The sequence below is a fragment of the Hyla sarda genome, chromosome 4, assembly GCF_029499605.1.
Source record: "Hyla sarda isolate aHylSar1 chromosome 4, aHylSar1.hap1, whole genome shotgun sequence".
In the NCBI taxonomy this organism is placed as follows: domain Eukaryota; kingdom Metazoa; phylum Chordata; class Amphibia; order Anura; family Hylidae; genus Hyla; species Hyla sarda.
Window position 1 is genome coordinate 131,784,175 of NC_079192.1, and position 15,175 is coordinate 131,799,349.

Below are 15,175 nucleotides of genomic sequence, written 5' to 3' on the forward strand. Positions count from 1 at the left end.
CCCGTTTATAATCAGTCCCTGGAGTGTGTTTGCTTGGGGATAAGATGTCTAAGCACCGGGAACCCCTTTAGATTATCACTGTTGCCTCTTTATCCTGTTATCAGAATACTTTCAAAATCACCCAATCTATTCAAACAAATCCCAATCTATACAAACAAATTCTGCTGACCATGCAAAACTCACTGAAGGATCAGATTACATGCTACCTGTACAGGGAGGGGGGTGTTTATAGAGCCAGAGACTAAGAGCTTTACTGTATTAGATCTCACCCCAGCTCTTGAGTTACAGTTTAGACATCTCAGTACTGCTTTATAATGTCCCCCATGCTGCTGAGGGTGTGTACAAAGATATAGTGATCCCCTGACATACAATAATTTCAACATACGATGGCCTCTCAGAGGCCATTGCATGTTAAAGGCAGCATCAACATACAATGCTTTTGTATGTCGGGGCCATCGCATAAACGGCTATCCGGCAGTGCAGTCTGCTTCAGCTGCTGCTGGATAGCTGTTTAATCTGCCCTGTGTGCTCCGGTGAATGCCACTCACCTGTCCCTGCCACTCTGGACCGTCCTCTTCAGGCTCCGCTGCATAGCCGGCGCTCTCCCCCATCATCCAATAGGAGCTGTGTGTGCAGCAATGCGATGATCCAGGGCAGCAGTGATGGTCTGGAGGGGCGGGAACGCGATGGGGAGCGACGATCCGGGGCAGCGGTGACTGTGCAGAGCGGCGGGGACTCGTGCATATAACATTCTATATTACTATTGCACGGATCCTTCAACATACGATGGTTCATTTGGAACAAATTACCATTGTATGTTGAGGGATCACTGTATAGGGGAGCAGGATCCCCTTTTCTGCATGTCAGGAAGAAAAAAAAAAAGCCCTATATCTTATATAATGGCCAAAAAGGGTGCTCCTCCTAAAAAGTTACCTAAAACAGGTATGCTTTAAAAGGAGTACTGTAGTGGAAAAGAACTTTTCCCCTAAGTTCTAGAGCGATGAGGTCTGACTGTGGAACCCCCCGCGATCTCCTGCACAGGGCTGTGGCAGTCCACAGGAAGCGCCAAGCCGTCCCTAGCAGGAAGCTGTGGCAGACATCTCTATGGGATACATGGAGTGGGCGTGTCCACAGCCACGTCATGCGGGGATGGAACGCCCCCTTACTGCGGACTTCTGTGGTCTTGGACAGGAGAGTGCAGGGGGACCACCCGCAAACTAACTTATCCCCTATCAGAAGGATAAGTTATATTCCACTACAATATTCCTTTAAGTTTAAAATAACAAACAGACCCATAAGAAGTCTTAATTGGGGACCTGTATCATAAAGGATGGATCTGTTACTGATCCCGTAAAAAATGGAAGCCATTCTTCTTTTTTTGTAATTTCTCACACTGCAATCAAGTAGAAAGTAAAATGCTGTTTTGTGATATATTTATTATATTTGGTCATATAGACATAGTCATTTATATTAAGACAACATACCACAAATTTGACACAGGTTTATAATGCAAATTGTGCAACATTCACAGTTAAGAACTGGAGTTTTAAGTCTGACCTCTCCAGACTTGTTTGTGGGTTTTAAAATACTATTAGGCCAAAGCCAAAAGTGTATTGAAAAGGAATGGGAAATATAAAGGAAGGACTTGTACTTCTCCTTCCCCACAGATCCACTTCTGACCTTGGCTCAAAAACCTCAGTAGCAGTTTTCAAAAAAATGCCAGTAAAAAAACCTGTGTGGAAACTTGGCATTAAAAGGATTTAAATGGGTTATCAAGTAGTTAAAAAAAAAAAAAAAGCAAACAGCTAATTTTTCCCAAAAACAGCACCAGTCATGTTGTGTGTGATATTACAACTTGACTCTATTCACTTCAATGGAACGGAGCTGTAAAACCACACCCAGCCTGCAGACAAATGTAGTGCATTTTTTTTCTGAATTGTTTTTTTTTTTGAATGTTGGATACCCTTTAAGAAGAGGGGGAAAAAAATCTTAAAAATAGGCAACATTCATGCAACAGGTGCCACATTTGCAACATAATGAAACAATCTCCATACAATGACAAAATAGAATCTTTTTTTTTTGCACGTCCTTGTAACAGTGTCCATGTCTTCATAAAAATAAAAATCGATACAAAATAAATACATATAAAAGAGATGACACAATAAATTTAAGTCACTCGAGTAGCAAGGCGTTCACAGAATGCCACATTCAGAAGGTTTTAAGAGTCTATTTGTAAGATGGTGGAATTGTGTCAAAGATGTCTGTGCGATCTTCACTGTGGAAGGGGAACAACAATGTCAACATAGTTGATTGGAAAGAATCCCGATTCCCCGTTGACCATTCCCTCAAACCAGTTCTCATCTATTTGATTGGTCAATGTGATAATGTCTCCTTCTTTGAAGCCAAGTTCACCTTCATTCTCAGGGTCAAAGTCATACAGTGCCCTGCAGCAAGGCTGATCCAACTGAATGGCGGAACCTGGGGAACAAAAAACAGACGTTTTCATTACAGCTTTGAAAAGTGCAATAGCTATGAGCAAGAGGAAACAGTGTCCTACATGTATCACTTTTTGGCTTAATTTGGTGTCAATAAAGCTGTATACTCTAGAAGTGTGATATATTGAGTATTTGAAAGTTCACAGCAGGAACCCTTTAAAAATTAACTAGCTCAGTTCTTTATTTAAAAACATCAATATAATATCTCCCACAGTAAGAAATATCCTTGGCACTGCTAGCGTGTATGCAAACAGACAGACTCTGGGGCTCCTATAGAACATACAAACAACCTCTTCGGTGCTCACATAATAAAGGTAAGGCAATGTCCCAGCAAAGATAAATGAAATGGTCGGTAACTTCTTAAACTGTATTCTTTAGCTCATCTGTACAAAAAACGTGCAGTGGGGGGGGGGATGGTCCATATCGCGTGTACAGCTGACGAACAGTGTACACGCAATACGGACAGTCTCCCATACACTCCCCAACTGCCCCCCACCCCTTCAGTGCTCTTGTCCGCTCCCCTGCACGTTTTTTGTACAGATGAAAAAAAGAATACAGTTTAAGAAGTTACTGACCAGGTGAGTGCTCCATTTCGTTTCTTTGCTGGGACATCAATATAATATATAAAAACCCCAATGCACAAGTCTAAGATTACACCCCGGAAGAAGCTGATATAGCGAAACGTTGGGTGTCGGAGGTCCCGGTGTGTCCCTACTAGGTGATTACTGGTTTTGCCCTGGTGCATATGGCAGTGTTTAGACTTGTTTATGTTGGTCATTCCGTTACACTCTCATTCAGGGGAACTGCAGACACCTATTTTGCTCCTGGTGTTTAACAGCCCAGTATCTAGTAGTACTCATATTGTCAGGCTTATTTTCACACTTACTAGGGGACCTCCAATCCTGCACTTGGCAGACTTATCTCTGTTTGAACTTCTACATGATTATATTTGTATTTTTTACTGTTTGTCTACTATTTATTAAACAGTGATGTTTAATAAAATGATTTGGTTTGTACCTTGATCTGTATACGCTTTGTTTCCTTTGCCACAGTGTGAGAAAGATATGTTAGTAGTGGCTTTGTGAGGGTCACATAGGGTTAAAGTGGTGGGGTAGCCATTATCTGGTGGTTAGGCTAAGTTTACATCTGCGTCGGAGCAACAGATCCTGAGAGATCTCGCAGACTTCAATGAGGTCTGGATTTCTGTCTGGTGTCCATTTTTTTTGAAGGAAACAAAAATATAACTGCTTGGAGTACTTTTGTCTGCTCAGATTTTGCTAAATAAAGGGAATCTGTGGCAGGGCTCCCCAAATAGAGCTTGAATGCAGATGTGAACTTAGCTTTACTCTGCTTAGAGGGCTAGTAGGAAGGTGAAAAGAATAGGGTTAGCCATATGTATCCCTCCTTATTACCCCCTCCAGTATTCAGGAGGGACTCATTTCCTAACCATAAAGACTGGATACTACTGGGACAGACGTCCTACAACATCTGTCAACTGTGGATACCTCTGACACCAAGGACCTAAGACAATCTCATAATCTCATATGTGACTAGGTCTAGTAGGGTAAGAACATGCTTTTTCTTTATAATTTTATCTTAAAAATAAAAGTAAAGGTTTAAAGCGTTCTGTGAGCTTTTTGGTTTGTGTCTCTTAGATATAAGCTCAGAAAGGGATATTCCATATCTGCCTCACGTTACACATTAAACATTTTATGTTATTATGTTTCAGCCTTGTGCTAAAATAAAAAAATATATATTTCCCCATAAATCTACTCTCAATAATTCATAACGAGAATGTGAAAAAAGCATTTAAAAAATAAAAAGGAAAAACCTAAAATTTCCTATTCAAGTGATACATGAAATTCAGCTCTGGCTCCTCCCATTTCACTTGATCATCTCTGAGATGTTTCTACACCTTGGGTAGAGTCACCTGTGGTAAATTCAGCTGATTGGACAAGATTTGTAAAGACACAGCTCTGTCTGATATATATTGTCAGCTGTGACACGTTTTATAGAGTAAAAACCAAGCCATGAGGTAGAAAGAACTGCCTGTAGAGCTCAGAGCCAGGATTGTGTGGAGGCACAGATCAAAAGGTATAATATAAGTTCCACAGACTGAAAGTTCCCAAGAGCACAGTGACCGCTAATTTTTAAATGGATGAAATTTAGACCAACCAGTACTCTTCCTATCCATGAACTTTCCAGAGCAGCATATGTTTGCTATGGGGATTTCCTCCTGCTCTGGACAGTTCCTAAAACGGACAGAGGTGTCAGCAGAGAGCACTAGGGTCAGACTGGAAAGAAATTCAAAAAGAAAACTTCCTGTGGAGCATACAGCAGCTGATAAGTACTGGAAGGATTAAGATTTTTAAATAGAAGTAATTTACAAATCTGTTTAACATTCTGGCACCAGTAAATAAAAAAACAAAAAAAAAACAGTACTTCTTTAACCCTTTAAGGACCAGGCCCATTTTCACCTTAAAGGAGTACTCTGGAGCAGACCACTCCTGCTCCGCCCTAACCGGGCTGCAAAAAAATGAAAATAAACCATCCCTCACCTTCCTGGGTTCCCGCGGAGCACCACTACAGCTGATCGGTCCTCCGGTCCATCTTCTTCATACTTCCGTGTGAACGGAGCGTCACATGGCGCTCAGCCTATTATGGGCCGAGGCAGAACATCGCGGCGGCCGGCGATAGGCTGAGCGCCATGTGACGCTTCGTTCACATGGAAGTATGAAGATGGACTGGAGGACCGATCAGCTGTAGTGGCGCTCCGCGGGAACCCAGGAAGGTGAGGGATGGTTTATTTTAATTTTTTTTGCAGCCCGGGCAGGACGGAGCAGGAGTATTCTGCTCCAGAGTACTCCTTTAAGGACCCGGTCATTTTTTGCACATCTGACCACTGTCACTTTTAGCATTAATAACTCTGGGATGCTTTTACCTTTCATTCTGATTCTGAGATCGTTTTTTCGTGACATATTCTACTTAATGTTAGTGGTAAAATTTCATCGATACTTACATTTTTCCATCAAATTTTTGAATTTTTCACCAAGAAATGATGCAATTTTTTTTTTACTTTAAAGCCCTCTGCTTATAAGGAAAACAGATATTCCAAATAAATTATATATTGATTCACATATACAATATGTCTACTTTATGTCTGCATCATAAAGTTGACATGTTTTTACTTTTGGAAGACACCAGAGGGCTTCAAAGTTCAGCAGAAATTTTCTAATTTTTCACAAAGTTTTCAAAATCGAAATTTTTCAGGGATCAGTTCAGGTTTGAAGTGGATTTGAAGGGCCTTCTTATTAGAAATACCACATAAATTACCCCATTATAAAAACTGCACCCCTCAAAGTATTCAAAATGACATTGAAAAAGTTTGTTAACCCCTTAGGTGTTTCACAGGATTAGCAGAAAACTGAAGGAGAAAATTCTAAATCTTCATTTTTTTACACAGGTATGTTCTTGTAGACCCAGTTTTTGAATTTGTACAAGGGGTAAAAGGAGAGAAATCTTCCTAAAATTTGTAACCCAATTTCTCTCGAGTAAGGAAATACCTCATGTGTATGTCAAGTGCTCTGTGGGTGCACTAGAGGGCTCAGAAGGGAAGGAGCAACAATGGGATTTTGGAGAGTGAGTTTTTCTGAAAAGGGTTTTGGGGGGCATGTCACATTTAAGAAGCCCCTATGGTGCCAGAACAGCAACCCCCCCCCCCCCCCCCCACATGGCATACTATTTTGGAAACTACACCCTCAAGGAACATAACAAGGGGTAAAGTGAGCCTTAACAAACCACAGGTGTTTGAAGACTTTTGTTAAAGTTGGATGTGTAAATTATTCTTTTTTCTTTCACTAAAATGCTAGTTTTCCCCCAAATTTTAAAGTTTTACAAGGGGTAATAGGAGAAAATGCCCCCAATGTTTGTAACCCCATCTCTACTGAGTATGGAAATACCCCATGTGTGGACGTCAAGTCCTCTGCAGGCGCACTACATTGGTCAGAAGAGAAGAAGTCACATTTGGCTTTTGGAAAGCAAATTTTGCTGAAATGGTTTTGGGGGGCATGTCGCATTTTGGAAGGCCCTATGGTGCCAGAACAGCAAAAAAAAAAAAAAGCACATGGCATACTATTTTGGAAACTACACCCCTCAAGGAACGAAAGGGGTACAGTGAGCCTTAACACCCCATAGATGTTTGACAAATTTCCGCTAAAGTTGGACGTGAAAATGAAAAATTAGATTTTTTCACTAAAATGCTGGTGTTACCCTAAATTTTTCATTTTCACAAGGGGTAGTAGGAGAAAAAGCCTCCCAAAATGTATATCCCCTTATGTGGATGTAAAGTGTTCTGCGGGCGAACTGCAATGCTCAGAAGAGGAGGAGCGCCATTGAGCTTTTGCAGAGAATATATGACTGGAATAGAAGTCAGGGGCCATGTTCGTTTACAAAGCCCCCCGTGGTGCCAGAACAATGGACCCCCCCCCCCCCCACATGTGACCCCATTTTGGAAACTACACCCCTCACAGAATGTAATAAGGGGTGCAGAGAGCATTTACACCCCACTGGCGTTTGACAGATCTTTGGAAAAGTGGGCTGCGCAAATGAAAAATAAAATGTTTCATTTTTACGGACCACTGTTCCAAAAATCTGTCAGACACCTGTGGGGTGTAAAGGCTTACTGTACCCCTTATAAAATTTCTGTGAGGGGTGTAGTTTCCAAAATGGGGTCACATGTGGGGGGAGGGGAGAATGTTCTGGCACTATGGAGGCTTTGTAAACACACATGGCCTTCAATTTTGGACACATTCTCTCTCCAAAATCCCAATGGCGCTCCTTCTCTTCTGAGCATTGTAGTGCACCTGCAGAGCACTTTACATCCACATATGGGGTATGTTCTTACTCAGAAGAAATGGGGTTACAAATTTTGGGGGGCTTTTTTTCTATTCTCCCTTTTGAAAATGAAAAATTTTGGGTAACACCAGCATTTTAGTGAAATTTTTTTTTTTTTTTCGTTTTCACATTCAACTTTAACGGAAATTTGTCAAACACCTGTGGGGTGTTCAGGCTCATTATACCCCTTGTTACATTCCGTGATGGGTGTAGTTTCCAAAATGGGGTCACATGTGGGTATTTATTGTTTTGCGTTTAGGTCAGAACCGCTGTAAAATCAGCCACCCCTGTGCAAATCACCAATTTAAGCTTCAAATGTACATAGTGCGCTCTCACTCCTGAGCCTTGTTGTGCACCCACAGAGCATATTACGCCCACATATGGGGTATCTCCGTACTCAGGAGAAATTGCGTTACAAATTTTTTTTTTTTTTTTAACTGCTTGTGAAAATTTAAAGTATGGGGCAACACCAGCATGTCAGTGTAAAACATATAATTCTTTTACAATAACATGCTGGAGTAGCCTCCAACTTTTCCTTTTCATAAGGGGTAAAAGGAGAAAAAGCCCCCCAAAATTTGTAGTGCAATTTCTCCCGAGTACGGAAATACCCCATATGTGGCCCTAAACTATTTCCTTGAAATACGACAGAGCTCCAAAGCGAGAGAGCGCCATGCGCATTTGAGGCCTATTTTGGGGATTTGCATCCGCCAACAAAATACCCCATGGCAGTGTTTCCCAAACACTGTGTCTCCAGCTGTTGCAAAACTCCCAGCATGCCTGGACAGTCAGTGCCTGTCCTGCAATACTGGGAGTTGTTGTTTTTCAACAGCTGGAGGTTCCGTTTTGGAAACAGTGCCGTACAAGATGTGTTTTTTTGTTTTTTGTTTTTTTTATTTGGTAGGGGGTATAGGTATATGTAGTGTTTTACTTTTTATTTTGTGTAGTGTAGTGTTTTTATGGTACATTCACACTGTTGGGTTTACAGTAAGTTTCTCGCTGGGAGTTTGAGCTTTGGTGGAAAATTTGCCGCATCTCACACTTGCAGCAGAAAACTCGGTGTAAAACACCGCCCGTGTGAATGTACTCTGTACATTCCCAAGGGGGGCGCAAACCTCCAGCTGTTGCAAAACTACAACTCCCAGCATGCACTGACAGACCATACATGCTGGGAGTTGTAGTTGTGCAACCAATGTGCCTCCAGCTGTTGCATAACACAGAGTTTGTTACTTAACTCAGTGTTTTGCAACCAGTGTGCCTCCAGCTGTTGCAAAACTAGAACTCCCAGCATGTACAGTCTCTCAGTGCATGCTGGGAGTTGTATTTTTGACACAGCTGGAGACCCATTGATTGGCGAAACACCGAGTTAGGACACAAACTCTTTTCCACAACCAATGTGTCTTTAGCTGTTGCAAAACTGCAACACTCAGCAGGCATTGACGGTAGAAGGGCATGCTGAGAGTTGTAGTTTTGCAACAGCTGGAGGCACACTGCTACAACTCCCAGCATGCCCTTTGGTAGTCTGTGCATGCTAGGAGTTGTAGTTATGCAACAGCTGGATGTACACTTTTTCATAGAAAAAATGTCTCTCCAGCTGTTGCATAACTACAACCCCCAGCATGCACAGACTGTCAAAGGGCATAACTACAACCCCCAGCATACACAGACTACCAAAGGGCATGCTGGGAGTTGTAGTTTTGCAACAGCTGGAGTTCAAACTACAACTCCCAGCATGCCCTTTGGCTGTGCATGTTGAGTTGTTGCTAAGCAACAGCAGGAGGTGAACAGGCCTCACCTCCTGCTGTATCCTGCTGCCTACCCCACCAAGACCATCGCCGCTGCTGCTCCTGAGGGGACCCCGCCAGACCAGGGAAAGGTAGGAGACCCCCGCCGGCCCCGATTACCGCCCAGCAAGGCAGTGATTGATCTGTCGTTCCGACCGATCAATCATGTGATCGTGAGGTGGCCCCCGTGAATTGACATTGGGGGGTCTCAAGACCCCCCTGGGCATTTGCACTGGATGCCTGCTGATAGATATCAGCAGTCATCCTCACGGCGGGGACCGAAATTCCCACGGGCGTTCAGCTATGCCCTGGGTCCTTAAGGGGTTAAAGGAGTACTCTGATGCAGAGTACTCCTGCTCCGTCCTGCAAAAAAATGAAAATAAACCATTATTCACCTTCCTGGGTTCCCGCGGAGCGCCACTACAGCTGATCGGTCCTCCGGTCCATCTTCTTCATACTTCCGTGTGAATGAAGCGTCACATGGTGCTCAGCCTATTATGGGCCGAGGCAGAACATCACGGCGGCCGGTGATAGGCTGAGTGCCATGTGACGCTTCGTTCACACGGAAGTATGAAGAAGATGGACCGGAGGACCGATCAGCTGTAGTGACGCTCCGCGGGAACCCAGGTAGGTGAGTGATGGTTTATTTTCATATTTTTTGCAGCCCGGGAAGGACGGAGCAGGAGTACTCTGCACCAGAGTACTCCTTTAAGGTAGTGCTAGAAAATAATGGTGGCCACACAAAATAATGACACTTTAGGCCAAATTTGGACATTTCCACTTAGGTGTGCACTCACTTTTGTTACCAAGGTTTAGACATTATTTGCAGTGTGTTGAGTTATTTTGAGGGGACACAACATTATACACTGTTATACAGGCTGTGCATTTAGTACTTTATGATGGCTCAGAGGGTCATTTCTTCAGTGTTGTCACATTAAAAGAAGTAATAAAATATATACAAAAAAAGTGAGGGGTGGGCTCACTTATGTGAGGTACTGTATAATTTATAATGACAAGCACAGTATATTCTTGCGTGGTTAAGTTTTAGTTGGCCTTTAAAAATGTACACAGTACTGTGTGTCTAACAACTCAAACAATTCACAGAATAGGTAATCTCGACAAATCTATCTACTAGTCACAGAATCATAGACTAAAATTTAAATATAACTTTTTATTATGTGCCCATAAAACCAAACAACTCACCAAAACACACCGTGAAAGAGCATACTGCTCATAAATCCTCTGACATGACTGATCAAGCACATAACACAGTACGCATCACTCCAAAAAGATAAAAACCAATGCCACAGATAAATCAGGGCGTCTATACACAACAAATTATAGTATACGTAATGAAGTTGCTATCATGCCTTAACCCAAGTGGCTCAGGGATTGATACATGGAGGGACCACTGGGAAGGCCAGGAATGGGAGCCTATCACTCCCAATAACTGATCCTGCTCTACGCACTACGCCAAGGCGGAATAGTCGTCCTAATAAGGACGGTCCCGCACCAGAACCTACCTCACACTGGCTGTCCTTACCCTATGATACACTAACTCACTTACTATTGATATATACTACCTTACTAGCCGGGCCGATCCCTACGGCTATATGTAAGTATAAAAATACAAGTAGATGCTATTAATAGATAACAGATAGATACTATTAATGGTTAGTGCCGAGGGTCCTCAGCTGTTCCCCAAATGTCCACCAGGGGTATATACTGCTCAAACAATTACAGAACCTATGGGTGGTGTAATAAAGATAAAATAATGCAATCATATGCAACATAAATAGGTTATATCCCTATGATATATTTAAGTGGAGAGCCCCTCTCTTTTTCATGAAAAGTCGCCTTGTTTTTAACTCCCTGCGCCAAATTCATGAAACGTTGCACGCCCCTTGATGAATTTGGCTCTCAGGAACATTACTGAGGATTTACCTCACACTTCTCCTACATTTCCCACCTGTTCATGCACAGTGAGTAATTCTATAATCATCTGTCCTGTCTGGGGATTGAGCGCAGAAGCCTTATGGGATCAGCTAGTCAAAAAACAGTGCACCTACTGGTGTGTGAGCGTTTAGAGTACTTTTCAGGGCTGAAGTAAATTGGTGTCGGTTAGTGTGTAAATGACGGTAGTTGCGACTTTTAGAGAAAAGTCGCACATCATGAATCGATCACCACTGCATAAAACTAGACTAAAGCACTGCACATGGTAGTTCACTTTCAGATATGATCTATAGCAAAGGTCGCAGGAGAAGTGACAGACTTTTGATGCGACAATTTTTGATAGAAAAAAACGATCTAAAAAGCTTGATGAACTCCCCTTCACGTCACTGCAAAAGGGGAGAGCTGGCTATCAGCCACAGAGAAAAGGCAGGAATATGTTATTCTTATCCCTAACTTCCTGAACACTGTATACACAGGGCTAGGCGAGTGTTGTGTACACAACTCTGGAAGAACATAAACTTAAAGGGGTACTCTGCTGCTCAGCCTTTGGAACAAACTGTTCTGAACGCTGGAGCCTGTGTCGGGAGCTTGTGACGTCATACCCCTGCCCCCTCATTATGTCACGCCCCACCCCCACAATGCAAGTCTATGGGATGGGGCGTGAAAGCCATTATGCCCCCTCCCATAGACTTGCATTGGGGGGGGGGGGCGAGGCTATGACGTCACAAGCTCCCGGCGCCGGCTCCAGCGTTCGGAACAGTTTGTTCCAAACACTGAGCAGCGGAGTACCCCTTTAATGGGTAAAGCCAGCAAAGTGTTCAATGGCAAGAACAAAGATGGTCACCTGTACCTGATAACTTGATGGATGAACTGCTGGAGATTCCATTGTGCTGTAGCCTCTCATCTGAGTCTAAGACTGACATTATGGATCTTGAGTGATGCTCCCGCCTAGGGCGACTGGATGCAGAATTCATTCTAAAAACAAAAGACATATATTTACAGATAATATTCTTAAAGCACTCTAACGCATTAATTCCTGTAACTCTCACAGAGCATTATGAAGTAGCAGCGCACATGTTTCACTGCTGACGTATACAAACTTCTGATCTCCTGCATTTTTGTTTAGTTCTATACATGTGTACACTATATAACCATTAGACCTCATGCAGAGCATGGATATTGTGAACATAGAAATATATGGGCCTATACTGCTTCTCTGATTACCTCTGATTTTATACATGGGTTTTTTTCTTACACTATATAGTGGTATTCTCCCTTCGAATAATAGAAAAGGGTGACTTAAAGGGATATCAGTAAGGCTAAGTTTCCACTTGGTTTATTTCTGGCAGTTTTTGGATATCAGCCACTGCAGTTTTTGAGCCAAAGTCAGAAGTGGATCCATAAGGGAGGAGAAGTGTAAGTCCTTCCTTTATATGTCCTATTCCTTTTGAATACACTTCTGGCTTTGGCTCAAAAACTGCAGTGGCAGATATCCAAAAATGGCCAGAAAAAAACCAAGTGGAAACTTAGCCTTAAAAAGCACTCAATACACAGGACCATACAGACCAGACACTCTGTGTAGCACCATACCGGTACATGCACATGGTGGTACTATGTGCATTTTGCCCAAAGATTTGCACCAAGATTTGCCTTTCTTCCACTCAAGTCTCTGAATCTGGTATCACATTAGTACACACAAGAACGTACAGTTTTTGATGCAATATTTTTTAGCCAAAATTAATATTGGACACTAAAAGAGTATGGATGAAGATCACAGTGAAAAAAATCCAGCTCCTGGGGAGAAGAAGGAATCCATAAAACTTAATGTTTAATAGTGCACATTAAAAGAAGAAAATGATGCCACCACAGTGGCAAGTGACATGTCACTCTAAAATAGGGAGTGAAACGCTGACGCATTTCAAGCAGTTGCTCTTAGTCATGGTGATGACTGTTCGAAACGCGTCGGCGTTTCACTCCCTATTTTAGAGTGACATGTCACTTGCCACTGTGGTGGCATCCTTTTCTTCTTTTAATGTGCACTATTAAACATTAAGTTTTATGGATCCCTTCTTCTCAACGGGAGCTGGATTTTTCCATTGCTAACAGGGAGTAGCGGCTCCCTGCATCCGTGCTCCGGGACTTATTCTTCTGAGGCGCTCTGTTAATGAAGAGTTGGTGAGCTGATCTATCTTTGCATTAAAAGAGTACACATATTAATCACCACTTATGTCCTGGTATTGGAGTCTTTTATATTGCACCAGAAATCCCAAGAAAACTGGCACTCTACCCATGATATGAAGTATCGGCTCACCTGCTGTATAACCTGTTGTGGAGGTCTTCCAGGATCTGTGCACACTGTCTATGGTAGTCTAATGCCGCCTCCGTGAATACAGCCAGCTGGCTCACTTGTTCTATCTGTAATAAGAGTGAGGACAATGATCAGTAACAAGAACAATACGGGGGTTATTTATCAGTGTTCTATTGCTTTTTTTTTTGTCTACATTTGCAAATTTATATTTTTGCGCTAATGGCGTTTTTTTCTGCATTTTTTTTCAAAGTTCTAACATCCTTCATTTTGACCTTTTGGTGTTGCTAGACAATTTATTAAAGTGACAGATGCAGTAGTCACAAATTTATTATCTGCATGTTTTTGGCGCAAATTTTGCCACAACTGGCACATAAAAAAAGACAAAATCTAGACCACCTCCTGACTAGGTCTAAAATAATTACTACTCCTGTCTGTTTGCCAAAACTAAAAAATAGAGAGAGAGAGAGAGAGAGAGAGAGAGAATAAGAACGTTTAAAGCCATAAAAAGTAAAAAATAAAAATAAAAAAAACATGCAAAGGAAAAGTAAAGCAGTTGTTCATATGAAACAATCAGATATATTTTTTAGGGTGCGTTCCCACCTGGCATATACGCAATGTATTTCAAAATCTGCGGCAGCACAGGAAATACGCTGCATATTCCTCGCTCACTATTCACACAGGGCATTCCTGCGACAGCCCTATGCGTGTAGTGAGTTTTGGAGGCGGTGCCGTGTGCCGGCGTGATTGTGACGCGCGGCTCCGCCGACATAATATCATGGGCGGGGTCTGAAGAAGCTATGAGTAGTGCAACATGGCTATTACTACACTTACCTGAGTGTGTCCAGCGTCCTGCCTCTTAGGCTGAGTTCACACCACGTTTTTGCAATACAGTTCCCGTATAAGGTTTTTGATTAAAAAAAACTATTCCTCAAAACCTGACAAAGGCTGCATTCACATCTCGTTTTTTGCGATACAGTTCCCGTATCAGTTTTTTAATAAAAAAAAACGTATATGTCTCAAAACCGGACTGAACCATATACAACTGTATATACCTCTGTACAGTTTTAAACGGATGTCCGATTGCATACGGTTTAATAAGTTTTTTGGTTAAAAAAAACGATACAGTTTTATGTTTGTCCTTAATTAAATAAAGTTCTTCTGGTTCTACTTGTGGGAAGAACTTTCAGGCATGCACTGCGCATGTGCAAACTCCAAAACCGTATTGTGCAAACCGGATAAAACCGTACGCACATACGGTTCTGTACGGTTCCCATTGACCACCAATTAAAAAAAAAAAAAAGGTATACAGGTTGTATCTGTTTTTTCACCCGGACTTAAAACTGTAGTAGACTACGGTTTTGTATACGGAAAAAAAACGGATAAAACCGTAAATGGTGCAAAACGTACACAACCGGATGCTAAGTTTGGCATACGGTTTTCAATGACATGTCTATACATACGGTTTGCAATACGGTTCCATACGGTTTTTACACTAAAACTGGATACGGGAACCGTATTGCAAAAACGAGATGTGAATGCGGCCTAAACTGTATCAAAATGTGTGTACACATTTTAATCAGTATACGGTTTGAAAAATGATGTCCAGCTACATCCGTTTAAAAAAAAATAAAAGTATACGTTTTAACTTTTCACTCCATTATGAATAAAGTTTCCCTTGTTTGATTGAAATTTCAAGAAAAAAACTGTGCAAAGTCAAAAACCGGATGGAATCGTACGCACATACA

At 42.1% G+C, this 15,175-nt stretch overlaps 1 protein-coding gene across 2 annotated transcripts in view; it reads right to left on the reverse strand.

Moving 5' to 3' along the window:
* Positions 1–1,416: 1,416 nt before the first annotated feature.
* The window catches only part of SH3GL3 (SH3 domain containing GRB2 like 3, endophilin A3), a 107,242-nt gene continuing 93,483 nt past the window's right edge, over positions 1,417–15,175 (reverse strand). For both annotated transcript variants that reach the window (XM_056572147.1, XM_056572148.1), the window contains exons 7-9: positions 13,434–13,537; positions 11,973–12,097; positions 1,417–2,478 (exon numbers count right to left, since the gene is read on the reverse strand). In XM_056572147.1, the coding sequence (XP_056428122.1) occupies positions 2,273–2,478; positions 11,973–12,097; positions 13,434–13,537 (435 nt within the window). In that variant the 3' untranslated portion in view covers positions 1,417–2,272. The remainder of the gene's footprint in view (positions 2,479–11,972; positions 12,098–13,433; positions 13,538–15,175) is intronic.